The sequence below is a fragment of the Hyla sarda genome, chromosome 1 (assembly GCF_029499605.1).
Source record: "Hyla sarda isolate aHylSar1 chromosome 1, aHylSar1.hap1, whole genome shotgun sequence".
In the NCBI taxonomy this organism is placed as follows: domain Eukaryota; kingdom Metazoa; phylum Chordata; class Amphibia; order Anura; family Hylidae; genus Hyla; species Hyla sarda.
This window is the reverse complement of record NC_079189.1, coordinates 54,154,715-54,172,679: the sequence shown is the minus strand read 5'-3', so window position 1 is coordinate 54,172,679 and position 17,965 is coordinate 54,154,715. Positions and strand designations below refer to the sequence as shown.

At 44.7% G+C, this 17,965-nt stretch overlaps 1 protein-coding gene across 7 annotated transcripts in view; it reads right to left on the bottom strand.

The window, feature by feature from the left end:
- The window catches only part of ABLIM2 (actin binding LIM protein family member 2), a 167,136-nt gene that overhangs the window by 47,033 nt on the left and 102,138 nt on the right, over window positions 1-17,965 (bottom strand). For all 7 annotated transcript variants that reach the window (XM_056555044.1, XM_056555046.1, XM_056555049.1 and 4 more), the window contains exons 8-10: window positions 16,109-16,167; window positions 9,255-9,332; window positions 2,697-2,843 (exon numbers count right to left, since the gene is read on the bottom strand). In XM_056555044.1, the coding sequence (XP_056411019.1) occupies window positions 2,697-2,843; window positions 9,255-9,332; window positions 16,109-16,167 (284 nt within the window). The remainder of the gene's footprint in view (window positions 1-2,696; window positions 2,844-9,254; window positions 9,333-16,108; window positions 16,168-17,965) is intronic.

Genomic DNA, 17,965 nt, shown 5'->3' with positions numbered 1-17,965 from the left:
GTAAGGTTGTTTTTGTATAGGACTGATGTGATATGGAAATTTTACACGTGTGCTTTCTAAGTGTATCTGAGATGTTTATATATGTATATATTAGTCTTTTATTCAGAACATTTCCCCATTAAAGTAGCTGCCTCCCCATTGATGGCAATGCATTTCCGAGCAGATTCCAATAAAAAGTATACACATATACATTCTTTCGGCGGAGTGGAGAATTTGAATTTCTCGGGGTGGAATTTCTATAGTGTGCACAGTGCATCACAATCCCATTGAAACAATGGAAGGCTGCTGCACTGGAATTTCAGTTTAGAATTTCTATTAAATTTCTCAAACATTCTCTAGTGTGCATGAACCCTTAAAGGAGAACTTTATAATTTTCCTATTCTGCCCAGATTGCCACCATTAAAATAATAAACTTTAATTTACCTTCCACCGCTCTCTGCCAACATCGTTCTCCTGTCCTCTTGTCTTGTTTTCTTTCTGCTTTTTGTGCCAGGCACGTTTTGTGTGTCGGGCACCAAAAGCCAGAAGAAGACCGGGGCCAGAGGATGGAAGACAGATTCCACTAGCACCAGAAGAGCAGTGGAAGGTGAGTTCATTTTATTTGCGGAAGCCCAGGCATAACAGAAAATAAAAATTTTGTTCGAAGTGCTTATTTAAGAGGCGTATGCCTCAATAAAATTTGCACATTTTTGGTTGTCATTGTGACTTCGGACTGAAATCTACTCCAGCTATAAACTCAGATAGACTTCATATAATTTACAGCAAATTAAAAATACGGGTTAGGATGTGTCCCTAATGCTAAGCCTTACCCACTTAAAAATCTAACAAATTTTGACTGGAGCAAAAGGCAAATATTTTTAAAGAAGCAAAACTTGTGCGAAAACTTTTAATTTTCAATTTCAATTCAAAAAAATTGTGTACAAGTATTGATGCAAGGCATGTTCAAAAACAATTTTCATCTCTTTTCTACAAAATCACCTTCCATTGCAATGCAAGTCACATGACACGCTGAGACACAACCAATTACTACTTCTCCTGCCTTTACTGTTTTCAACAAAAATATAAAAGTGTGGAAACTTTTCAAAGTCCCCCATAAATCCTCCCTATAGTATATAATATTATAGATTTTGTTTTCTCCAAGTTAGGCTTGAAGAATCCCCCCCCCCCTCAAGATAGAAGAATTTACATTTATTTTACTTTATCCGTCTCTAACAACCACTTAACTTTTCCTCTACACAGGTTTTGATAAATCTCCCCCCATATTCTCTGTCTACTAAGCTGTGGTTGAGGCTCCTCAAAAAATGACCATGAATTGGGCCACTGGGTTAAAGAGGCTCCACCCATGAGGGGAAGGGATGAAGTACATCCCACAAAATGTGACCATGAAGAATACCTTGTGGTAGTACAAATTGAATCTAAAGGTGTTGGGTAAAATTGCACACAGGAATATACTCCATATGCTCCTATTTGGAACTGTCAACTTTTAGATGTTTCCTACTTCTGCACTTGGTTGACACAATTGTTAAAATATTATTGTTATTTTTGTTGTAGTTATTGTAATAATTGTGGGTAAAGCTCCTTCAAATATGACCATGACGGAATTGCTCACAAAGAGGCCTGCCCCACAAGGGGAAAGGATAAATAAAACTTCCGACAAAATGTGACCACATGGGGTACCTTGTGGGAGTATAAATTCAGTTTAAAGGTGTTGGGTAAAGTTCCACATAAGAATATGCACCAAATACTCTCAGTTTAGTGGTGTGGAGTGTATAAAGTGATTGCGATATTTTCCCAAAAAAAAAATAGTGTAGGCAGTCTTGTGACAGCTCTGGCAGTTAGAAACTGTAGTAAATATCGTCCCCAATGGTATTTTTGTAAAAAAAAAAATTAAAAAAATTTACTTATCTTCAAGGCTTTAGGTTCCATCACATTCTGTATTGTGAATCTATACTAACAGCAACACTTCCAAGCAAGGGAATACAGCGCCCCATGTAGGCATTACACTAAGTACCTGCAGCACAGCAGTATGGATGGATCGGAATTGTGTGGGCTGCAGTGCACATGCCAAGCCCATGGGCATAGAGCCTCAAGTTGCAGTTTAATAATGGAGAAAATATGTTTTTACTAAATTTCCCTACTCCCCCAATCTTACTAGTATAGGGTCCTAAAACAGAGCAATTCTGACTGCTAACTCAGGGGCATGTCAACAAAACAGATTGCAGGGAGCGGTATCATGATACTCTCCATCCTCTACAGAAGTAACTACTCTAGCAGATGGGATATATATTTATACAGGGCAAGTAGTGTCGTTTCTCTGGGGTAACACTTAGAGTACCTGTCGATTAAAAAAAAAAAATTATAATTTTGACATGTCCTAGAGACATGTCAAAATTTTTGATCGGTCGGGGTCTGAGTGTTCAGACCCCAACCAATTGTTGGAACGAGCAGGGAGAAAAGCGCTGCTGGCTGAGACAATCCCATAGACTTACATTGTAAGTTTGACTCGCTTAACACGTTCTTCTCCCAGCTAGTTCTAACTATCGGTTGCAGTCTGAACACTAAACCCTTGACCGATCAAAACTTTTGATACATCTCTACAACATATCAAAAAAATGTTTAAAGTGACAATGCCTATGTAACAACTCCATATCATCCATTGCTTTTCATATAAAAAAAAAATAAAGCGGTTCCAGTACCTCCCCATAACTATGCCTGTCGTCTGTTGAGTAACTGATGTATGGAGAATAGGAAATCATATCAGGACGGTCAATATTATAGATGGCTTTGTCTTTGGGAAGAGCTGCCAAATCCTTGTAGTCAATAATCTCATCTCCAAGTTTTGCCTAAGCAAGAAAGGAAAGAAATTGAAGAAAGGCAGGTAAGAGCGGAAAACAGGACAAGAAAAACTGTGAAAGGGAGGCAAGTCGATCATTCATAGGGAAAGAAGAGCAAGAGAACATGTAAAACCAGACGGAAGGTGGATGGTGGAGATGGAATACTAACCAATAACAACCCAACCAAATAGTGATTATTAGAGAGAATCTTTTAGCCCGATATCATAGTTAGAGCTGTATACATGTGCAGATAGCTGGTAGGGAGGTAAAACAAATAATACCTATCTCTTAGCGGATTACTTTTTACAAAGTTTTAAAATCATGGCTTAGTGCCATAATGACCTGTCTGAGACGCAGCATGCACATTCCTTCCCTCCCCCACCCCTCTTTGCCCTGCATAAATGATGTACAGATTTTAGATTCCAGCACTGAGCCTTGCACATAAATCAGGGCAGGGAGGGGTGGGGGAAGGTGTTCTCTGCTGACATCTGATGCCCGTATCAGGAATTGTCCAGAGCAGGAGAAAATCCTCATAGCAAACCTATGCTACTCTGGACAGTTCCTGACACGGACAGAGGTGTGAGCAGAGAGCACTGTGGACAAGACAAAAAAGAAATGAAAAAAGCTAAGAATTTCCTCTGTAGCATACAGCTGCTAATAAGTACTGGAAGGATAAAGATTTTTTAATAGAAGTAATTTAAAAAATCTGTTTAACTTTCTGGCACCAGTTCATTTAAAAAAAGGTTTTCCACCAGAGTACCCCTTTAAGGCCTGAGTTCTGCCTGCACAGGCTGGACGAAGCATCTATCATTCCGTGAAATGACCTATGTGCTCTATAAAGGAACTGTCCAGAGCAGGAGAGGTTCGCTATGTGAATTTGTTCCTACTCTGGACAGTTCCTGACACAGACAGAGGTGGCAGCAGATAGAACTGTGGTGAGAACTACACCACCTCCTCTGGAGCATACAGCAGCTGATAAGTACTGGAAGGCTTAAGATTTTTAAATGGAAGGAATTTACAAATCTTAACTTTCTGGCACCAGTTGATTTGGAAACATTTTTTACCCTCTGGAGTATTCTTTTAAGGAAGGATGCTCCTTTTGGGGAGAGTGCCAAAATGTAGTAATCATTTTTTTTCTTCTAATTTCAGGTCTGTGTATAAAGAGGATTTCTGCGGATTTGGTGGACTACGATACTGCGGAAGTTTTTTTTTCACCACATGCTTGGCAGGAGCACGAAATCTAAAAAGTTGCAGGTTAGTACATGGGGCTTGTGAAAGTCTCTCTTGCAAATTGTAGGTGGTGAGATAACTGTGTATAATACTTCAAGCTGGTCAGATATTTTAGAACTATTAGCCGAAAACTGTCAGAAAATATTGATATCTGAGGCTGCATTCTCACCTAGTTTTTACTGTTCGGGTGCCGGATCTGGCAGGGGGAGGGAAAAACCGGGCGCTCCAGTACCCCAGCCAGACCAGCGCTGAAATCCATTTACATTAAAGGAAAACTGTCAGATATTTTCTCCCGCACTATCCACAGTACTGATGGATAGTGCGGGAGACGCTGATTAAAACGAGCCCTACCTTACCCGGATTCGTCCAGCCATTCGCCCGCAATTGTAGTTTTATTCTATGTGTATATCTTGCTGTAACTGGCACGGGCGGGGCTTCTGCACTGACGTCAGTGTCGCTTATGAATATTCATCCCCCCTCACTCCAGTTAGGAGCGGCGAAGAGAGGGAGAACTGGAGGGAGGGGGGATGAATATTCATAAGCGGCGCTGACGTCACTGCAGAAGCCCCGCCCGTGCCAGTTACAGCAAGATATACACATAGAATAAAACTACAACTACGGGCAAACGGCTGGGCGGATCCGGGTATGGTAGGGCTCGTTTTAATCAGTACTGTGGATAGTGCGGGAGAAAATATCTGACAGTTTTCCTTTAATGAGCTGGCCGGAGTCAAACGGTGACTCCGGTCGGCTCATTTTTCACCCTTATCCGGTTTCCTGACTATGGTTTTAGGCCCGTTCACAAAACTGGATAAGGTTCAAAAATGAGCCGACCAGAGTCACCGTTTGACTCCAGTCGGCTCATTAAAGTAAATGGATTTCAGCGCTGGTCTGGCTGGGGTATGGAAGCGCCCGGTTTTCCCCTCCCCCAGCCGGATCCGGCAACCGTACTGTGAAAACGAGGTGTGAATGCCGCCTAAATCACGACCTTATGCTGACTATCTTTTTTATTCTCAATTTTTTTTTAATCATATGTGTTACCATATAACTACACTACAGTTGTTGTCAGGGTTTACATACCAATGGATAGGGAATAAGTTATTTTGCGCTGGAGTACTCCTTTAAATTTAAATGGGCACTGTCACCAACTTTATTTTTTGATATGTTGTAGTACTTATGTACTACAACATATCTTTAATATACGTGTATTATTATTTTTTTCATTAAAATGGTTTAATTTACTTTTAAAAAACGGCCACTAGGGGTCACCCTCCTAGTGGCCGGCTGCAGCCTGGCGTGACATCACGCCTGAAAAAGGACTGATTTTGGCCTGGCAATCAGTCCTTTTTCAGTTAGGCTGCACTCTCTCCCTGCCTGTCAATCAGACAGGCGGGAGCGAGCGCATTGGCGCCCCGGCCACTGGCTGGGAGGCCACTCCTCCCGCACATCGTCGCCGACGCTGTCCCTGCACGCCCGGGCTCTGCAGTAACTGTAAGTGTAATGAGGGAAGGGGGTATGCGGGAGGGGGGTTTGTGATGGAGGGAACGGGGTAGCGCCGCAGCGCCGCTTGTAACTGACTAATAGTTTATCTACACAGGGTGCCTCCAGCTGTTTCAATACTACAACTCCCAGCATGCCCTGACAGCCAATAGATGTCAGGGCAAGCTGGGAGTTGTAGTGGTGAAACAGCTGGAGGCACCCTGTGTAGATGAACTAAGGGCGGAAGTCCCCCCCAGCAGGCATCAGTGACGTGGTGCCTGCTGGGGAAGTCTGCCTGGTAGTGAGCACACTACCAGGCAGAAAAGAGTTATTTTTAGTATAGTAAAAATTAAAATTAAAAGCAGAGAGGGGGTTAGGGATAGATTGGCAATAGGCAGGAACAGAAAAAAAAAATAGGATGGTGGGAGCTACCCTTTAAGAGTTGCAGTTAGTTACTAACTACAACTCCCAGCATGCCCTGATACAGCTTGTGACTCAGCAGATGCCCCAAACAAAAACTACAACTCCCAGCATGTTGGACTATACAGTAGTATATAGTATAGGTCAGTGTTTCCCAACCAGGGGTGCCTCCAGCTGTTGCAAAACTACAACTCTCAGCATGCCCGGACAGCCATTGGCTGTCCGGGCATGCTGGGAGTTGTAGTTTTGCAACAGCTGGAGGAGCTCTGGTTGGGAAACACAGGTAAAGGTTATAGTGCAACATTCCACGAGTTGGAGGATTGGTTGGATAAATGCCGGCCATTGCATTGCCAGTATTTTTATTATAAAAATACCGGCCAGGTGGCAACCATACCTACATAACACCTAAAACACGTCATGTTCATGTACCTGTTTCTGTGTCTGTGATGTAATAGGAAATAAAACACATTTCTCTCTGCGCTGGACTCCTGTCATAGCCAAGAAAACTTTGGTGCAACGTAAATGCGCCAAACTTTTTAACCTTCCTATTAAAAGTGAATTATCCCAGCCTGAAAATTCACCAAAAACAGCGTGAACAATTTCATAAAACACTTGGATTGTAAAAAATGTAAAATCCACACCTACTTTTGAGAAAGTTAGCTTAAAAAACAGGAAACTCTGGAACATATTTGGCGCATGACGTTAATAAATATAATGAATTGCATTTACTCTGACTTTTTCCTCCTAACTTTATACAGAAACATGAAGGTCATAGGGGGAGATTTATCAAAACCTGTCCAGGGGAAAAGTTGCTGAGTTGCCCATAGCAACCAATCAGATGGCTTCTTTCATTTTTGAGAAGGCCTCAGCAAAATGAAAGTAGAAATCTGATTGGTTGCTATGAGCAACACAGCAATTTCCTCTGGACAGGTTTTAATAAATCTCCCCCATGGTGTCCGTACTGTCCCTACAATGGCCCACATGTACAACAAGTCGAGATTGCCATGCCCATGAGCCAAGGCCCAGTTTATGAAGGATCCACCATTGGTCTTGCATATTTTAGGCTAACTTTGAGCACCATTTCCTACCATATGCCTATGGGGGACATTTATCGTTGTTTGCTTTGGTAAGCGAGTTCTGAAGGCATTTTTTTTTTGCTTTGGGTTTGCTATGTGTGAGATATTTATTATACTATCACAGGGGGTTGATAAATTTGGCTGACATAAGCAAAAACCAATAACATCACTTTGGAATAGCATTTTCATAGCCCGCATAAGCAAAAAAAAAAATGTGTATGTGTTTATTACATTTTTTTAACCACTTTTTTACTAACCCATTTTTTTTTCTTTTCATTTCAGATCCGTCTATTCTGTGGGCTACTTCTGATTTGGTGCACTACGATGACCAGCAGTTTTTTGTTTAATACTAACAACATTTTGTAACGAGGGCTTGTGGGGAGTGTTTTTTGGAATAAAAGTTTTTTAAATGTGTTTTGTTTTATTTACAGGCTTAGTAGAGGAAGCCGTCTTATAGACGGAGTCCATCACTAAGTCAGGGCTTAAAACAGCTAGCGCTAACCCCCGATTATTACCCCGGTACCCACCGCCACAGGGGTGTCCGGAAGAGCCGGTACCAACAGGCCCAGAGCGTCAAAATGCTCCTGGGCCTAGGTAAAAGGTTGGCATTATTTAGGCTAGGGAGGGCCAGTAACAATGGTCCTCGCCCTCCCTGGTAACTTTAAGCTGTTGCTGTTTTGCTGTTTGGTCAGTGTTTGGCTGAGAATAAAAATACGGGGGACTCTATGTGTTTTTCTTTTATTATTTAATTATTTATGGAAAAAAACACAAAGGGTTCCCCATATTTTCATTCTCAGCCAAATACCAACCAAGCAGCAACAGCCTGACGTTACCAGGGTGGGCGAGGACCATTGTTACCGGCCCTCCCCAGCCTAAATAATGCCAGCCTTTTACCACCTAGGCCCAGGAGCACCATATTTGATGCTCTGGGCCGGCTCTTCCCTGCACCCCTGTGGTGGTGGGTACCAGGGTAATAATTGGGGGTTAGCACTAGCTGTTTTGGGGGCTAACGCTAAGCCCCGGCTTAGTAATGGATTCTGTCTATAAGACAACTTCCACTACTAAGTCTGTAAAGTAAATAAAAAAATAAAAAACATGTTTGAAAAACTCTTATTCCAAAAACACCCTCACAAGCCCTTGTTAACTATTTTATTAACATAAAAAAAAAAAAACACTGGTCATCGTCTTAGTCCACAGAATACACGGATCTGGAATGAGGAGGAAAAAAAAACAAGGAAAATAGGTTAGTACATTTATTGTAACCCACCCTCACATTTCCTTACAGTAAGGACATTATGGAAGTTGTAGTCATGCAGCAGGGCTGGGTGGAGATGTGCAAGCAGGTGACAAGCTTGTCATCTGCCCCCACTGCATGACTACACCTCCCAGCATGCCCTTACAGTAAGGACATGCTGGGAGTTGTAGTCAAGCGGCGCGGGCGGGTTACAAGCTTGTCATCCGCCCACCCATCTAACACACTCCCTATGTGCTGCACAAGTACAATTCCCAGCATGTCCTTACAGTAAGGTCATGTTGGGAGTTGTAGTAGTGTTGCGGGGGTGGGAGATGTGCGGGCAGGTGACAATCTTATCCCACCGTGCCTGTGAAAATGAAAGTAAAAAAAGTTGCACAAAAAGTCTCACCTGCGTCTTTTTTGTGCAACTTTTTGAAAATGCTGTCATAGGCAAGTTTGTAAGCCAGGTCTGACCTTGCATACACTTGCAACTTTTTGAAGGGGGTTTGCAACTTTTATTTGCTTACGTGCGACTTTTGCATTGATAAATCCAGGACCACTGCAAAGTAAAAACTGAAAATTGCTTAGGTAGGGCAGATTTGTATTTTTTGTTTACCTAAAAAAGTTGCACAAAAATTGTTTAGGTACACGTGCAACTTTTTGTGTGACTTTTGTAAGAAAAAAAAATCCCTTTATAAATCTCCCTCTATATGTTTATATATTAATACTAAGCACTTTAGACTGTTGTTATCTCTCTGCTTCAAGGGCGAATATCATTTGATCATTGGTTTATACCTATACGTCACACTGGTATCCACAGCCCAACATGCCATAAAGTAGGAACAGAACAATGAAAAGTGTAATTGTAAAGATACAGTGGACTGCACCTCCAAAAGTTATTGGGGAAATACCTCAAACATTACATTTATTAATTATGTCCCTAAACATACAGAATAACTTATAAGGTCATGAAAAAAAACTTACATAAATGACTCTGCTTGGAGATCCAGATGTGCTCGAGGCCGGAACTGATATGATACTCTCCGAAGACGTTCTTGTTTCCTAGATAGTAAAGATGACAAATATTAGAAGCACATACTAGAGAGAGAAATAGACATGGTGGCTAGATTTTGGGTGTCAACTTCTAGTTCGGTCTGACCATGTTTTAAAGGGAAATCCTAGAGAGATTTCAGAGCTCCATGTATAGCAGCTGCTTGACTTCTCATGGGCTCATTGAAATGTTTGGGGTACGGCACAAGTACTGCGTGGATTGAGCAGCAGCTGTCTTTCAAATTCTCCTGACGGATCCAGCTACCGTATTCCCAAACCATGGTGTGAATGCACCCTTACAGTGGTTTTACACATTATAAAAACTGATGATGGATTTAAAGGGGTACTCCGGTGGTCAACGTGTTTTTCCGTTTTTGACTTACCCCATTTGTTTTGTTTCATTTCTATTCTTGTTGTTTAGGTGACTCTATTTCCGTTCTCTGTTGTCTTTTTATCCCCCACTTTGTTTTCCTATCTTTGCTTCTATTTCCTGTTTCTTGCTGTGCTGAAAACTACAAATCCCAGCATGCCACATGCCTTACTGTTTTTTTTTTGTTCCGCCCTTTACCCATCCTACTATTTTCCCGGGTCAGCCCCCTTATACACAGCACACTAATATAATCAGCCTTGGTTGGGATACACTGGCATCCACACACAAAAGGGACTACAACTCCCAGCATGTGTCATTCAGGAGTCTTTAGTCTGTGGCATAACACCAGCATGCTGCCTCTGTAGTCTCCTGGGGGTTGTAGTTCACCACACCTCTGTAGGGCATACACCAGTGTTTTCCAACCAGGGTGCCTCCAGGTGTTGCAAAACTACAACTCCCAGCATGCCCTGACAGCCTTTTGGAATGCTAGGTTTGCAACAGCTGGAGGCACACTGGTTGGGTAACACTGTTGTAACATGATGTGTATGCTTAATAGGCTAGAACAGTGTTTCCCAACCAGTGTGCCTCCAGCTGTTGCAAATCTACAACTCCCAGCATGCCCAAAGTCTGTCAGGGCATGCTGGGAGTTGTAGTTTTTCAACAGCTGGAGGCACACTGGTTTGTAAACACTAGCATACACACACACACACACACACAACAGGGACTATAACTCCCAGCATGTGTCATTCAGGAGTCCCCCCCCCCCTCCCCCTTCACATATAGGGGAAGATTTATCAAAACCTGTGCAGAGGAAAACTTGCCCAGTTGCCCATAGCAACCAATCAGCTTGCTTCTTTCATTTTTATGAAGGCCTGTGAAAAATGAAAGAAGCAATCTGATTGATTGCTATGGGCAACTGGGCAAGTTTTCCTCTGCACAGGTTTTGATAAATCTCCCCCATAGAGATCATTCCCAGTATGAGATTTATTCCCCTGCAGTCCATACATCCCCAGCCCGTGCACCCTGTCATCCTCCCCTTCAGATAACACTTATCTTCTCTGTGTTCCTTCTCCTGTGCAGACCTGTGTCCTTAGAATACAGAGCAGGGGGGAGGGGAGGTGAGGAGCTGTGTACTCAGCTGGATAAGATGAGGGGGCGTGGCTTATTCCTCTCATGCAGACAGAGAAAAAAAAAAAAAAGCTATGACATCTTGTCCACAACAGACTCAGAACTGTGGACAACAGTAAAAGAAAACCCTCTGAACTACAGAACTTCCTGACCAACAAACAGGTAAGAAAAACACTCACATGCTGCCAAAACATATAACAAATGTATATTGCAAAAAAACTAAACTTACAAAGAAGATGCCATATAGTCAAAAAAATTAACCACCGGAGTACCCCTTTAAAGTCAATGGCAGGTTAATCATTTAACAGGTTTATACCACGTTGATGAACATGCTGTGACATCACAACTGTGTTTCTCCCTAGTCAAATGGTCAAATGTGACATCATAGGTGGCTTTCTGTGAGGTAAACCACTGGGACATCACAAGTGGGTTTCCAGTAGCTATCATGGTATGACATTGCAACTAGTTTTAGTAATGTAAGGTGCTCGCTCTCACATAACATACCTTCAGGTAAGCTAATGTGACATCACAACTATAGTAAACGGCTGTGACATCACAAGTGGGTTTCCGGCAGATAACATGCTGTAACATGACAACTATGTTTCAGTCAGGTACTTAGCTGAGACAACACAACTCTGTCAGGTGCAAATCATGGTGACATCATAGGTGAGTTCTGTGACATCTTAACAGTGCTCCAGTGAGGTAACAATATATGACATCACAACTAGGTTCAGCCGGTGAAGCTCAGGACATACCATAAGTATCATCAAATAAGCAGCTGGAAATCGTGGCGCCAATGTACTGTTCTTGCCCAGGGGTCCCATGCTGTTGGTGTCCACCCCTGTGTTATCTGCTATGTGTGACCGGACCTTAGGAATAAATAACTAGATTTATGCACTCTTTTTACTATACTATGAAGGATTTCTACATGATCTCTGACTGCACACTGAAACGTGAAACAGATTGGTGCCTGGGTTGTAAGGTGTGGCGGTGCCTTTTGCCTTTCGGTTTCTCGTTATTTTCAGGAGCTTCAGTGAATAGAAACTTATTCCTGTGCGTCCAGCCTAAAACCCCCATAGAGGATACGGGAAAAAATTGACCCATGCATCAGGCGCTGTTCGGATTTCCAATATAAATAAGTTCCAGATCCAAATATAGCATTAAAAGTACCATGGGTTACTATGTTTATTCAGCACACCAATGACACGTTTCAGAGGTGGCAAAATAGTACCTCATGGTACTTTTAATGCTATATTTGGATCTGGAACTTATTTATATTGGAAATCCGAACAGCGCCTGATGCATGGGTCAATTTTTTCCCGTATCCACTACACTTAACAGGACTGGACTCTCCATCCCTGTGAACCTTTGGGCTTTGCAGTTCACCGCCATCTTAACTACTACCACCATACCTCGATTCAGGGGTGATAAGCGCAGCTTTACTTCAGTAAGGTGAGCGGCCATCCGCAAGGCTGGTGCAATCCAGCCACTCCTTCATTCCCACCCCATTGTCTCGGGTAATACACGAGGCGCGGTCCCCCTCTTTTTTTGTCTTTTTCTAATAGGTAAAAAACCCCATAGAGACACAGTCAGTCCAAGCAATTATGTGTAAGATACACACAGAACCACTTATGTCCCTCCTGAAGGTTTGCCACAATGATTGACTGAATGTATGGAAGAACTTAAAGAGGTACTCGCACGTTTAAAAACGTATCTCTCTATCCACAGATTAGGGGATAAGTGTTTGATTGAGAAGGGTCCAACCTCTGGGACCCTATTAATCTCTAGAACCGGGCTCCGAATCTCCTTGCTGCATAAAGTGCATGGTCGGCATGTGCTCCATGCATTAACTATGTGAGCACCAGAGATACACGAGTGCTGTACTCCTACCTCTCTAACTCCTGTAGATAGGGGATATGTTTTTAGATGCTGGAGTACCCTTGGAGTACTCCACTCTTCAAAGGCGTAACTTCCTGGGGTTATGTTATTTCCCTGAAATTACATAAAATGTCCAGTAGATGGCAGACTGCAAATGAACTGAGCTGGGGAAGGAGGAGCCTGGACATGTGCTTGTGGCTATCTTAGATTTTTGCAGTTGAGCACAGAGAGAGGAAACAGCCTCAATTGATATGTTGATTTAGTATACCCATCCCTTCTGTTGCCCCGTGTGCTCGTTGTCACGATGCCGGCTGGCAGGTAGTGGATCCTCTGTGCCAGAGAGGGATTGGCGTGGACCGTGCTAGTGGACCGGTTCTAAGCCACTACTGGTTTTCACCAGAGCCCGCCGCAAAGCGGGATGGTCTTGCTGCGGCGGTAGTGACCAGGTCGTATCCACTAGCAACGGCTCACCTCTCTGGCTGCTGAAGATAGGCGCGGTACAAGGGAGTAGACAGAAGCAAGGTCGGACGTAGCAGAAGGTCGGGGCAGGCAGCAAGGATCGTAGTCAGGGGCAACGGCAGAAGGTCTGGAAACACAGGCAAGGAACACACAAGGAACGCTTTCACTGGCACTAAGGCAACAAGATCCGGCCAGGGAGTGCATGGGAGGAGATCAGATATAGCCAGGGAGCAGGTGGAAGCCAATTAAGCTAATTGGGCCAGGCACCAATCATTGGTGCACTGGCCCTTTAAGTCTCAGAGAGCTGGCGCGAGCGCGCCCTAGAGAGCGGAGCCGCGCGCGCCAGCACATGACAGCAGGGGACCGGGACGGGTAAGTGACCTGGGATGCGATTCGCGAGCGGGCGCGTCCCGCTGTGCGAATCGCATCCCCAACGGCCAAGACAGTGCAGCGCTCCCGGTCAGCGGGACTGACCGGGGCGCTGCAGGGAGAAAGACGCCGTGAGCGCTCCGGGGAGGAGCGGGGACCCGGAGCGCTAGGCGTAACAGTACCCCCCCCCTTAGGTCTCCCCTTCTCTTTGTCCGGTAACTGCCTCCCCTGGGATGAGGACACCGGGAAAGAATGGAGGGTTTCCTCAACGGCAGGCAGTACAGCAGGAGTGGGAATGGGGAGGGAGGGCAGAGGGCGAGGCCTGGCACGGGGCAGTGTGACACCAGGACGGGGGCCATGGGGAGGCACAGAGGCTTGCCTGACGGGACTGGGAGGGGGGGAGAGGCACTTCCTATGGCAGGCAGAGTCCCAGTTCCTGATCTCCCCGGTGGTCCAATCAATGGTGGGGGAATGAAGCCGGAGCCAAGGCAGACCGAGGAGGACCTCAGAGGTACAGTTGGGGAGAATGAAGAACTCAATCCTCTCAAGGTGGGGTCCAATAGACATGAGGAGGGGCTCTGTGCGGTAACGCACGGTGCAGTCCAATCTGGCTCCGTTGACCGCGGAAATGTAGAGCGGCTTGACGAGACGGGTCACCGGGATGCTGAATTTATTAACAAAGGACTCCAAAATAAAATTTCCAGAGGCACCGGAGTCCAAGCAGGCCACGGCTGAGAGGGAGGAGTTGGCTGAAGAAGAAATCCGCACGGGTACCGTGAGACGTGGAGGAGCAGACTTGGAACCAAGAGACGCCACACCCACGTGAGCTGGGTGCGTGCGTGCGTTTCCCAGGCGTGGAGGACGGATAGGGCAATCCACCAAGAAATGCTCGGTACTGGCACAGTAAAGACAGAGATTTTCTTCCCTACGGCGATTCCTCTCTTCCTGGGTCAGGCGAGACTTATCCACTTGCATGGCCTCCTCGGCGGGAGGCCCAGGCGTAGATTGCAACGGATACTGTGGGAGAGGTGCCCAGAGATCTAAGTCTTTTTCCTGGCGGAGCTCTTGGTGTCGCTCAGAAAAACGCATGTCAATGCGGGTAGCTAGATGGATGAGTTCTTGCAGATTGGCAGGAATCTCTCGTGCGGCCAGCACATCCTTGATGCGACTGGATAGGCCTTTTTTAAAGGTCGCGCAGAGAGCCTCGTTATTCCATGATAACTCGGAAGCAAGAGTACGAAATTGGATGGCGTACTCGCCCACTGAAGAATTACCCTGGACCAGGTTCAACAGGGCAGTCTCGGCAGAAGAAGCTCGGGCTGGCTCCTCGAAGACACTCCGGAGTTCAGTGAAGAAGGCCTGGACTGTGGCTGTGGCAGGATCATTGCGGTCCCAGAGCGGTGTGGCCCAAGACAAGGCCTTTCCTGAAAGAAGGCTGACTACGAAAGCCACCTTAGACCTTTCAGTGGGAAACAGGTCCGACATCATCTCCAGATGCAGGGAACATTGGGAAAGAAAGCCACGGCAAAACTTAGAGTCCCCATCAAATTTATCCGGCAAGGATAAGCGTATCCCAGGAGCGGCCACTCGCTGCGGAGAAGGTGCAGGAGCTGGCGGAGGAGATGACTGCTGAAGCTGTGGTAGTAACTGTTGTAGCATAACGGTCAGTTGAGACAGCTGTTGGCCTTGTTGCGCTATCTGTTGTGACTGCTGGGCGACCACCGTGGTGAGGTCAGCGACAACTGGCAGAGGAACTTCAGCGGGATCCATGGCCGGATCTACTGTCACGATGCCGGCTGGCAGGTAGTGGATCCTCTGTGCCAGAGAGGGATTGGCGTGGACCGTGCTAGTGGACCGGTTCTAAGCCACTACTGGTTTTCACCAGAGCCCGCCGCAAAGCGGGATGGTCTTGCTGCGGCGGTAGTGACCAGGTCGTATCCACTAGCAACGGCTCACCTCTCTGGCTGCTGAAGATAGGCGCGGTACAAGGGAGTAGACAGAAGCAAGGTCGGACGTAGCAGAAGGTCGGGGCAGGCAGCAAGGATCGTAGTCAGGGGCAACGGCAGAAGGTCTGGAAACACAGGCAAGGAACACACAAGGAACGCTTTCACTGGCACTAAGGCAACAAGATCCGGCCAGGGAGTGCATGGGAGGAGATCAGATATAGCCAGGGAGCAGGTGGAAGCCAATTAAGCTAATTGGGCCAGGCACCAATCATTGGTGCACTGGCCCTCTAAGTCTCAGAGAGCTGGCGCGAGCGCGCCCTAGAGAGCGGAGCCGCGCGCGCCAGCACATGACAGCAGGGGACCGGGACAGGTAAGTGACCTGGGATGCGATTCGCGAGCGGGCGCGTCCCGCTGTGCGAATCGCATCCCCAACGGCCAAGACAGTGCAGCGCTCCCGGTCAGCGGGACTGACCGGGGCGCTGCAGGGAGAAAGACGCCGTGAGCGCTCCGGGGAGGAGCGGGGACCCGGAGCGCTAGGCGTAACACTCGTGATTTCAATACCTGCATTCATTTTGGATCCTGCCCATACTATAGAATCAGTTTCCTCTATATTACCATTGAACATATTATCTATTTACCTTGCTTCTTTCTTCTGTTTTGGCAGCTTGTCTACAAATAGGATGCCATATTGAATTTCCTATAGAAAAAAACAACATTGAGGTACAACATTTTTATTTTATTCAGTGACAGCAACAGCAGATATTAATAGAAAGTGAAACACAAACTATAATAACCAAGTGGCAAAACTTTTTGTTATTTAAAGGGTACGTTCACACAGGATCCTGCACAGATTTGATGCGCAGGATTTGTAACTGCCGATTAGAAGCTGCACTGAAATCTGCAGCAGAAAATCCTGTGCATCAAATCCTGCGCATCAAATCTGCGTACGTGTGAACATACCCTAAAGAAGATTTAAGCTAGGATTCCAATGAGGTTTTCATGCAAATAACACCAATAAAAACGCCCATTTTTCTGTGCAAAACTGCAAAATGCCAGATCCACTTGGCGTTTTTTTTTTGTTTTTTTAATCCTTTGGGCGTTTTTCATCTCTTTTTGGCTCCTTGGCAGTTTTTCAAAAACGACCTCTTGTTGAAATGTTTTTTCGGGAAAATCTTGTCATTTTTCTCCCATAGAAGTCTATGGGAGTAAAAAAACACCAAGAAAAAGACCATGTGGGTTTTTATTCTTTTTTGGACTTTAGCAATCCAAAATAGTGATGGAGATACCTCTTTTTTAAATAAAATTTCATACGGTACCATTAAAAAATAATAATAAAAAAGATACAGTAGTGATGGAAAAAATTGTATTTAACTAAATTTATCTTTTTTCTAAGGAAATTTTTATTAATTTTTAAACAGCAATATATTTATGTGGGTGGGCAAAGAACTAAAAATGTAGCCGACAATAATACAATTTTTGAAATGTAAAAATAATATATTTGTTATAATTCATTTTGTTAAACTTTTTATTAATAATGTATTTATGTGTTGAATAAAGTGTGTGTTTTTAACTTTTTTCCTTTATTTTTTAGGTAGTAATACTACTCTCACAACTCCAGCCAATCACAACTCTCTGTGGGAAATATGAATAGGTGTATATATACGTCAGTGCAGGGGACCATAGAAGAGAGGCCAGCCGCATCTATACATTATACAGGAGGATCACAACGGGTGTCAGGAGTGACACCCGCTGTGATCTTTCCCTTACTGCAGGTACTATTGCTCCCAACATGGAGCACACTCTGCTCCATGCTGGGAGCTGTAGTACCTGCATTAAAAGACAGATTGCAACAGGTGTCAGAAGTGACACTCGCTGTGATCTATTAATGCAGGTACTACAGCTCCCAGAATGGAGCACAGTGTCCTCCATGTCAGGAGTAAAAGTTCCTGCAGTTAAGGACAGATCACAGCAGGTGGTACTCCTGACACAAGATGTGATCGTCCTATCTATTGCAGAGATGCGGTGCGGCTCTTTACAGCTCTCGCATCTCTGCGCTATACTCCAGCCGGCCAGTGATGCAAATAGAATTCACCAAACTCATTCATATTTCCCGCTGAGAGCAGGGATTGACTGCAACCATCCGGCCAATCACCACTCTGGATTCTGAATTCTATTCACATCACTGGCTGGCCGGAGTATAGTGCAGAGATGCGAGCGCTGTATAGAGCCGCAGTGACACCCTGGGCGATCTGTCTATTAGTACAGGTACTACTACTCCCATCATGGAACAGTCTGTTCCATGATGGGAGTAGTAGTACTACCTTAAGTACTACTATAAAATAGAGAAAAAAAGTGAAACACACACATTTTATTAAACACATTATCAAAAATACATTACTAATAAATAAATAAAAATAATTATAGAAAAAATATATTATTTTTACATTTAAATGGCCCCATCTACATGTTTTTATTGTCATTTCCTGCCTGCCCAC